Here is a 10,758-nt window from a genome sequence, read left to right as displayed (position 1 = left end):
CTTCCCTGGCTGCAAGGACCCTGAACCAAACGAAATCGATCGGCAAGAGCCGAGAGACGACAATGGATCAGGGGACGAAGCAGAGAAGAGGGAGAAGATCAGCAGGACCATCACAGAGGAGAGGGTAGCATGGGCAATTCGTTCATTTAGCCCATACAAGTCGGCAGGAGTGGACGAAATAACACCAATCATGCTGCAAAAAGCTCCAAGGAGCATCAATACCCTACTAACCAGGATCTTCCGGGAATGCCTATATTTGGGGCATATTCCAAAGAAGTGGAGAGAGGTAAAAGTGGTCTTCATACCTAAGGCGGGTAAACCAAGCCACTCTTTACCCAAGGACTTCAGACCTATTAGCCTATCATCGTTTCTACTGAAAACACTAGAGAGGCTGATAGATCTACATATTAAGGAGACTACAGATATTGAGAAGCAATGTGCTGCGCAACACGCATACCTTAAAGGTAAGTCAGTCGAAAGTGCTCTGCATTCGGTAGTAGGTACAATTGAAAAATCCCTCAGGGATAAGGAATACACATTAGTGGCTTTCTTAGACATAGAGGGTGCTTTCAATAATGTAAAGACAGAGGCGATCAAAAAAGCCATGGAGGAACTAAAGGTAGAGCAATTAACCATCAACTGGGTGTTAGAAATGCTAGAGAACAGGACTATCACATCGGAGATGGGAAACAGCTCAGCCAAAAAGTGTGCAACAAGAGGCACGCCACAAGGAGGGGTATTATCACCTCTGCTGTGGCTGATTGTAATGAACCCGATCCTGACCTCTCTGACAATGAAGGGAATTAGGATAAAGGCATATGCAGACGACGTGGTAATATTGATCGTTGGCAAAGACTTGCAGACGATCAGTGACATCATGAATCTGCTCTGAAGAAGTTAACGGAATGGGCAAAAGGAATGGTTTGGGCATCAGCCCAGACAAAACCGAGCTCATCTCTGTTTACAAGAAAATACAAGATACCCAAGTTCACGCTACCAAAGCTGGAAGGGAAGACACTTTGTACTTGCTAAGAGACAAAAATATTTAGGAATCATTCTGGACTCGAAGCTTTCCTGGAAAAGGAACACGGAGGAAAAGGATGATAAAGGGAATAAATGCATTCTATGCATGTAAAAACTATTTGGAAAGAGATGGGGTCTGCAACCGTACATTATACACTGGATGTACACTGCTATAGTTCGACCAATCATCACTTATGGAGCACTAGTATGGTGGGAAGCCGGAGTACTTAAAGAGACTAATAGAAAAAAGCCTCACAAAAAGTACAGCGATTAGCAGCTCTAGGTACAACTGGAGCAAGGAACAACACAGCGCAAGCTGCGCTAGAAGCGCAATTCTGTGGACTTGCAATCAATCGACTGGCTCGTAAAGGATCTGGCCGCTAAGGGTGCCCTAAGATTAAGGGAATCCAATCTGTGGAACCAGACCAACTACGGTCACTCGAGGATATTGCCAGTGATAGGGAGGGAAATCATGGTGAACACGAGTCCACATCTGCTAGACCAGAAAACGGACTATATGCTCACCAAACATGATTTTGGAGAAAAGATAAGAATTCGCATTCCGACAAGAGAAGAATGGGAAAGCAACCGAGTAATGAACACTCAAGAGATAGCAGTCTACACAGATGCTTCCGCAAATTCAGGGGAGGCACAGGTGTGGGCATCTTCTCAGAGAAACTAGACATCCGACGATCTTTTGAGGCTATCGGATGGCTGTAATGTTCTAAGCAGAGGTTTACGCCATAAAGGAAGCGGCTAGTTGTATACGAGAAAATTGCTGATAGACCAATAGGGGATATAGTGATATACTCTGACAGCTTGCCCGCATTAAGAAGCATCACCATGCAATCAGTGAGATCGAAAACTGTGATGGAATGCCGAGAAGCACTGTCCTGGCTGCGTCGGGTGGGGCTACTCTGTGCTGGAGTGCCAGGCCACAGCAATGTGGTGGGCAATCAGGAAGCAGACAGACTCGCCAAAGACGGGGCCAGGGGAGAAAGAGGCCGTGGCAGATGACCCACCACTTTTGACGATCAACACACTGAAGGAGGCTATAGGACTGCCATCAAGGCCAAGCAGCAAGAGACGTGGCAACACCGTGAGGACTGTGCTACAGCTCGAAGACTATGGCCAGTGGTAGATAGCAAAAAAGACAAAACAGCTACTAGAGCATAAAAGGACCTAGTACGCACATTTGTAGGCGTCGTCACTGGAAACTGTTCCACGGGGGTAAACCTCGTAAGATGGAAAGTTTCCTGACGACGACTACTGCAGAAATGCGGAGAGGAAGAAGAAACCATAGAGCACCTGCTGTGCCACTGTCCGGCACTGGAATACCGACGCATTAAAACTTTAGGGCAAGGTTTTTGGAGGGACTGAGGAAGCAGCAGAAGCCAACATCAGCGACATCGGGAACTTTGCAAAGAGCTGGAAGTGCTTTAACGCAAAGAAAGAATGAGAGGAAGGTTTGGTAAAACAATACAGGGGTATCGCAATGGGCCCAAGGCCTCCGAGTGAGGGATCAAATATGATCCCAAACCCCAGCAACCTAACCTAACCTAACCTATAAATTTTGAAGGTAAAAGTTACTATAATTGCGACATATTTTAATGCTAAAAAGCGTTGGCAGATTCGCGTGCATGAGTTACCATTGGAATATTTTTCTAAAAAAAATGTGTGCGCCACTGACTTTTTTCTCCTGATAGTACAGTTATATAGGCCATTTAATGGCGATAAAAAGTCGTCTTTTGATATTTTGTCGATTTCGGTAGGTATAACCGTAGATATGAGGTAGCACTCAACATCAGTGTTTATCATTAAAATCCTGCTCAAAAAACTGAACCACAATGTATATATACTACTGTCCTTGCTTATTTATTAATTTTAAACATTTGTTTATGGTTAAAAACAGGTTAAACCTATAAAAAGAGAGAAAAAAACGCTCATTGACTGTACCGACACAAAAAACTACATAGAAAAGAACTGGAAAGCTAGTAACTGTTGATTAACAAAACGAAAACGGATTAAAATAAATTCAACAGGAGGGGGGAGTTAGAGTGAATTAAAATCAGTGTGAGATTTAAAAAGAAACGCTGTCATGCAACGACATTACCTTATCGCAGCCCTATCACCGACGCTTTCCAATGCCCTTACGTACCAGTCTCCGACATTCACTTCCGTTTCCTGATATTTCTTAATGAAAATATGGTTTTTCAACTTAGTATACTTAGGCCTTTGCTTCTTATCTTTTGTTAAACTAAAAACGAAAAAAAAATCGAAAGGGGTTTCTTCAAATTAAATTCAATTAAAACCCCCCATACACATTGGTTATTTTGCCCGGTTAGGTTAAGGTGTCTCCTTTTCGTGTGTTTTAAAGGGTTTCTCGGTTATGAGTACAAAGATGACGGATTTCACATCACTGTGCTACTTTTTTTGTAAAACTAAAGATGCTACACACAGATTTGTTCTAGCCCTTTTAGTTCCTGAATTACAGGGTGAAATTTAAACTGTTGCATTTTTCGAGTACCCTTTTATCTGGGTTATCTTATAACTTGTTTAAAAGGTAAAAACTGAATCCCAAAGAGTTTTTCAAGTAGAATTCAGTGGCGTAACTAGTTTTTCGCTGCGAGCTGCCATTTTTGCGAAATATGACTCAAATTTATGACTTTTTAATGGCACCCTGTATTTTATTTATTTGCCATCTTACGACCTCTCTAAAAATGTAATGTAGTATATTCTTATTTTCATAAATAACGTAAAAAATGCTTTATTTAACTTTTTAACATAAATCAACCCATTTTAAAATAGTATTATTATTTTATTTAATTTAATTTACCCAGATAATTTTGCTTTCCATCGTGTTATCTTTATAAACTGCGCTAAAAATGAACTTGTGCAGCTGTCAGAAACACGACGCGAATCAGAGTTATTGATATTTCTAATGCCACTTGTGTAATGATTTCACATATAGAAACTTAGGGCGGAATAGCCAATAACGCTTCGTCCTACGTGGGAGACAAAAGCGCGCGATTCGGGCGGTGCGAGCGATGCGTATTTATCAAACGTTTTCTTACGAAGCTGATTCGCGCGACTGAAGCGGCATCGTAGGCAATTGAAATATGTCGCGCGAGTCAAGCTCATCGCCCGCTTTTGTCGAACGCGTCGGCGTCGCGTCGCTCGCTCGCTTTTGTCGCCCATGTAGGACGAAGCGTAACCAAAATTTGACATAAACAATAAAATATTCGATTGTTTTGATTACCTAATTTAAACCGGCCGCCCATGTTAAGGAGTTAACTAATGCCTTTTTTACATTGTTTATGAAAATAAGTACATATACAGTATATCTAGTATTTTTAGAACGCTCATAACAAGGCAAAAATTTTAAAAAAATATACAGGGTGTCCTACTTAAAAAACATAAGTTACAGTCATATTTCGAAAACGACAGCTCCTAGCAAAAAAAAAGTTACGCCACTGGAACTACATGAAAAACTCTACGGGACTCATAACCAAGATACAAAGGGGGTCGAAAAATATGCACAATATTTTAAAATTCATGGTGCCTGGTGGCGTAGAGGTACAAGCTCTCGTCTACCAATCTCAAGATAGTGGGTTCGAATCCCACACCCGGCATTTCATCAGCCGACTATTTTTATTAAAATAAAAATAGTTTGGGTACCTAGGTCGACTCAGCCTTAAATGAGTACTTGGGATTCATAATCCTGAGGTAATAATAGGCGGTTGAAGCGTAGTGCTAGCCACATTACCTTCCTTGTATACAGAACGGCTCTAGCATGGCAAGCTGTACCTTGCTACTCCCAAGGCGTTAAACGCTATAACGGGAGCTATTATTATTATTATTATTTTAAAATTCGTCATGTATTTCAGGAACTAGGATGGCTAAGACCAATCTGTATGTAGCATCTTTAGTTTCAACAAAAAGTAGCACTGTGATGTAAAAACCTCATCTTTGTACCTCTACGCATAAACTAGAAACCATGAAAAATACACTGAAACGGGACATCCTTTACAGTCCTCTCCATTCGGTTGAAACTGGGAATTAAAATAACGGAAGTGTATGTGTGGCCTTAAGTACCTACCAACAAGCTACAAAATTTCTAAATTCCGTCGAAAAATCCTTATCTTTAGGTAGAGAAGGCGGATCAGTCCCGATAACTTTGGTGAGCACTTCGAAATCAGTCTTGCAATCTTGATAGGGGAAAACACCGGTGGCTAGTTCGACCAGCGTGATGCCCAACGACCATACATCGGCTCGGACATCGTAATCGGGATTTTGGGGGTCCGGTTCTATCCTCTCGGGCTAAAATTCCACATACAAGGTGTGTCAATATCGGCTCTCACCATAGGGATCTCGGAAACGGTAAGAGATACAGGATGGCTTAACAGTACAAAACTAGTATCGACATATAGCACATATCAAGTACATATAGATGTTAATTAAAATTGAAGAATAATTATCGAATTTAATGAGAAAACGCTAAAAAGTTGGAGTGGACTGTTTATTTACCTATGAAACGTAACTCCTGGTTCTTTCTTATCGCTGCGTTTACACTTGAAAGCTGAACAACTAATCACCATTGTAATAAAGTTTATACAAAGTTTACTACATACAAACTTTTAAAAATCGCTAAAATTGTTGCTGGCGACCAAATTATGACTCATTGTTTGCCATCAAAAGAATGGCCTCTAAGGTCACAAATTCTGCTGCAGTCCGTATATGGGCGTTACATGTCCTTATATTCTTTAGTCATTGGTTTGACAGTTAGAAAAAATCTATAAAGACATTCTCAAAAAAACTTTCTTAGCTTCATCATTTGATGATGTAAAAAATAACTTATGACCTTTCCTTTTTCTGTAACCATCATCAACATAATTTTTTTAAATACGGAAATGTTTTTTTTATTTTATTTTAAGCTTGATGACCTTCCAAATATAGTAATGTGGGGCACTTGCCCAAGAAAAATGTATAATGAAGAATATTCTCATAAGAGGCAATGTGTTGGAGAGAGATGGTTATACGGGTGATTATTGTGTTGGTGACTGTGTGTTAAACATCATTGGCATTTTGAAGGTCATAAACCCCTAAAAAATGAAATAAAAAATCCAATTTTCTATTTAAAAAAAGAAAGTGGATTATGGTACCAAAAAAAACAAAACGTCTCAAGTGTTTTTTGGCGTCGCTAAAGGATAGAGCTAAACGTTTCTTTGACAGTGTAATTGTAGATTTTTTCTAACAAACTCGTAAAAAATAAAAACGAAAACCGAAAATTTCAGTTTTTGCGCCATATTTCCGGAAATGACAAAGATAAGGTTAATTACTACACGAATTATCATTGCGCTCACTGACAGGCAACTTTACACCAATTTAAGCCACCCTGTATCCTGTATTACCGTTTTCGAGATCCCAATGGTGACAGCCGAATTTGAAACACCCTGTATATGGGTGTCCCAATATTCCATGGACATAGAACTACTACGTATTTTGGAATCAAAATAAGTTCATTGTGTGTGTGTGTGGACCCAATTTACATCACACTATCCTAGAAACGGCGTATCGGCGTAACGGCGTAACGACCTTGAATAGATTTCCAGTAATTCTATTGGCTGAAATTTTTCACAAATGAATTTGACAGATAAAATTTCTGACAGATGAATTTTTCAGCCAATAGAATTTCTGGAAATATATTCAAGGTCGTTACACCGTTTCTAGGATAGTGTGGATGCACCCTAAAGGCTGGCAAAGGTTAGTCTTGGGTCGAGATTTCCGTATGTAAGAAGAGTACAATGCGTTTATAATGTACTGAACAAAGAGAGAACAGTAAACACGTTGCCAAATGTATAAAATAAACCGAGAAACTGTGCACATTGCTAGGAGACGTGAAAGGGGATATAGCAGATTTGTCGCAGTCGGCCAGTCGACCCAATCAGTACCTCTCTCAATACTTAAAGTTCTAGGGAAAGGTGTACATCATGCGTTCAGGTTCACGATTTAATTACGTCTCGTGATACTTTATTTGTTTATTTATTAACGAATCGTTGTAATTTTCCCTATAGCTTGAAAATTTTTAAGTGCAAGTTAGAAACATTTGCATTTTTAGTAAAAATAAGTGGAATTGAGTTGGTGTTCGACAGTGGTCGCGCTATTAGGACTCTGAATTCAAAAATCGATATCTATTTGAAATAACTGATTGTAGTTTTTTCAAAAGCTTTCTTAACATTTCTGCTATATTTTCTTTGCAGGCAGTATGTGAAAATCTTTATAAATAAAAAAGTTACACGATTGCTGAAAATTTGCTATGCAGTAAAAGTAAATGGATCGGTTGTTTAAAAATTTTGAATGGAAAAAACAACCTTATCGAATTTTTCTTATTTAAACATATTGCAAAAGATCCAATCTTCAAAATAAAAAGTTTCAATATCTGAAATGGTTCTTAAGTTATAGCGTGTTAAAAAGTTGAGTTTTTAAATTCGCGATTACTGACGTTTTCTCGTTATAAAAAAATGGACACCCTAACGATATCCTTATAATTCCATTTCAGATGCTCAGAAACATATCTAATGATTTTATCTAGTTATCTTTTCGAAAAAAAAAAGTCTTTTAAAACCTTTTACAAAAAAAATTGCTTTACTCGATAGGGAAAGGCGTACCGGCAACGCCGCAACAGCACACCGTCGTATTTCTTAATGAGATCCCTTACCCCACCGACTTAATATGATCCCTATAGATTCACTTCCACTCAACAAAAAGGATCTTCTACCAACCCAAAAGGAACAGTTGCCAGCACGGTATACAAAAGTGCTTCGTTTGTCCGCTAGTGGGCATCAAACTTTAAAAAAATAAACATATTTTTTTAAGATATTTTAAGAACCGTTATTTCGATTTGAATGAGATTTGGGGTGTCTATGTTTTCTATGTAGACTTCCACTAAAATTAAGAAAATGTGCGGAAACGGTGAAAAGGACCCCCACCCCTACATAAATTTTAGTAGAAATATTTTCCAACTTTACGGACGGTCCTTCTAGTATTTACTACATTTTTTGTCTTTTGTAAAACAACGTCATCGCACATATTTTTTGAGAATGTTTTGTTGCCAAATCTGACTTACAAAAAATACGTTTTGCCACATCAAGCTATGTATGCGCATAAAATCTAGTATGAGCAAATAATCTAGTTGGCGAAAATATGGAATTTTATGTTACTATCACAAATTATATTTGACAATAAGCTTCATAAATTTTAAATTAGTGAATGTTCGGGTTTATTTTTGATTAATGCCCTCTACCAGACAAGGCAAAGCACATTTGTATAGAGGTAAATTGTGTGCAATTAATTTATTTTGATTCAAAATATAAGCAGTTGTTCTATGTCCCCGGAATACTGGGACACCCTGTATAATGACTGTTTTTAAATAAATTTAATACATACTGCCATATAAGCTGCACAGCCTGCACTTCTTGACTTAGCCATGGAATCCACTAACCTACCGCTTATACCAAAATCACAGAGTTTTACGTTTCCCTTACTATCTAAAAGTATATTCGACGGCTTTACGTCTCTATGTATAACGTTATGATAATCTTTCAAATAGGCTAGAGCTTCTACAGTCTGAAATAAAACAATGTTTTATTAAAGGAAGTCTCATTGGAAGGCAGTGGTACATCTAGATACTGACTCTGAGAGGGGTAATGGTGAGATTTAAGCAAAATACTAGATTTAAATTAAATTTACGCTAAAAAGTATTGTGACTTTGGAAAAAAATAAATGTAGATTGGCCTGAATTTTGTATTTAGATTGTTATTAGCCCCCTTAGATTTAGGTACTTACTGCAACACTAACTTTCCCCAAGACCTCTTCAGGGACTGCTTGCTTAAGTCTTTTTAATAATTTATCGAAGCAAGTGTCCATCAATTCCATACAAATCCACACTTCAGATTCAGTGATAAAACAGCCTAAACACTTAACTATATATTTACAGTCGGATTTTAAAACTACTTCAATATCCATTATTATACGTTTTGCTTCGTCGCTGTTGCCTGACCTCCTCATTTGCTGTATTAAAACAGAATTTTATAATGTAACAACTACCGTATGATCGAATAAAAACGGCGTCAGTGATGGCTATGAAATGAAGATCGCTGTCATTTTGTATGTAAAATTAAATGGGGAATGTCATTGATGTTCATTTCCAAGCCAACTGGACTCCGTTTTTTTTCGATCATACGATACATACCATATGTTGCATTGCCCACCTGAGCATAGAAACATAGAACATAAGATACCATGTAAACTTTAAAAATGCTGATAAAAGCTTCCCATTTTATTTTAAACAGAAACTTATTTAAGACTTTTTAAAGAACTCCTTAAAATGAAGCAAATTTTGGGAATCAGAGAGGGGTGGATGAATTATTTCAATTAATTTATTACTTTTTTAGAAACTTTCAAAGCATTTGTAGAAGATATTGAAAATGAACAAATTGCTTCATTTTAATAAGTTCTTTAAAATTTGAAATAATTTTTCTGTAAAATAAAATAGGGAACTTTTATTTATCATTTTAAAATTTACATAGGATTTCTTATGTTCATGTCTGCGATGCAATACACTGTGTATAGTGTTATTACCTTCACTGCAATGACTTTACCACTGGGCTTGTGTTTCATTTTAACTACGTGACCGCAAGTGCCATTACCAAGTTCTTCAATATGTTCCATTTCTTTAATATCAGTATAGTACACTTTATCATCTATTAAGTAAATCACCACTGTTTTTCATAATTTCTTTTAATCTTCTCTCAACTTCCGTGTTATCGTTCGCTTTATGTGCAAATGCTAGGTGCCGCGGTCTTTGCATAGTGGGGCTGTTACTGTTGCTATTAAGTCCAACTAAAATAATACAAAAATAGAAATAAAATAAGTGTCAATATGTGGAAAAATTATGAACAATATAAAGCCAGATCTGAGGACATAAAAAGTCAAGCTTTTAAATATTTAGAACGTATTCTTACTGGGTAAGGAAGGTCTAGCGGGAGGCAACCCTCCAAAGGGAGTATGGCCGCTCATATGAGGGCTTCTTGGAGATCTGTCCTGATTAAGTCTGTCCAAAAGATCGTCGATTTTTTGTTGGGCACTGGACATTTCCGATCCACCCACCGCCAATAGTGAATATTTTTATTTCGGGAACTTCTCAGTACAAAAAAAATAACTTTTTATTCGACATAACTGAAAGCCCGAAAAATAACAGTTGACAGGAGACAGGAGGAGCAGAATTTTGACAGTGACGTTTTTGACAAATTCTTCTACTTAATAAAATTTAAGTCCTGTAACATAAGTCATATATGTCGGCCTTGTGGTCGAAATGATTGCGCCGCATTCTAGTAGACGCAAGGTCGCCGGTTCGATTCCGGCCTCGGACATGGGTGTTAAATGTGTGTGTGAGTCTGTATTTGTCCAATTTTAAACGCTAATTAAAATATTAAGAAATAACCTGGCTGAATGTCGTAATAGACAAGTGGCCAAAAATAGAAAAATTTAAAATTTTTTTTTAAAAATAAGTCATATATACCACCGGACGTTGGAAAACGTGGGGCCAAGGTATTTAAGAAGAAGAAGAATAAGTCATATATTTTCTCGAATTATATATGATCTATGTTTTAGTTATTAGATTTTCTGGAATTATTAATCTTAAATTTGTACTCTTTTGACATAATTTAGTTCTTT

General features: G+C 37.7%; 1 protein-coding gene across 1 annotated transcript; it reads right to left on the bottom strand.

Annotated features, from left to right (window-relative positions):
• Nucleotides 1-1,052: 1,052 nt before the first annotated feature.
• Nucleotides 1,053-10,271, bottom strand: LOC115883425 (dual specificity mitogen-activated protein kinase kinase 7-like). Its single transcript, XM_030901785.1, is given in 8 exon segments — nt 1,053-1,074; nt 3,137-3,280; nt 5,123-5,343; nt 8,470-8,649; nt 8,869-9,093; nt 9,664-9,792; nt 9,794-9,924; nt 10,047-10,271. Coding segments are annotated over 8 exon segments (1,182 nt in total). The 5' UTR covers nt 10,177-10,271.
• Nucleotides 10,272-10,758: the final 487 nt, after the last annotated feature.

Source organism: Sitophilus oryzae, unplaced genomic scaffold, assembly GCF_002938485.1.
Source record: "Sitophilus oryzae breed Bouriz unplaced genomic scaffold, Soryzae_2.0 scaffold_18_pilon_pilon, whole genome shotgun sequence".
NCBI classification, from domain to species: Eukaryota; Metazoa; Arthropoda; class Insecta; order Coleoptera; family Curculionidae; genus Sitophilus; species Sitophilus oryzae.
This window is presented reverse-complemented; position numbering and strand designations above follow the sequence as displayed.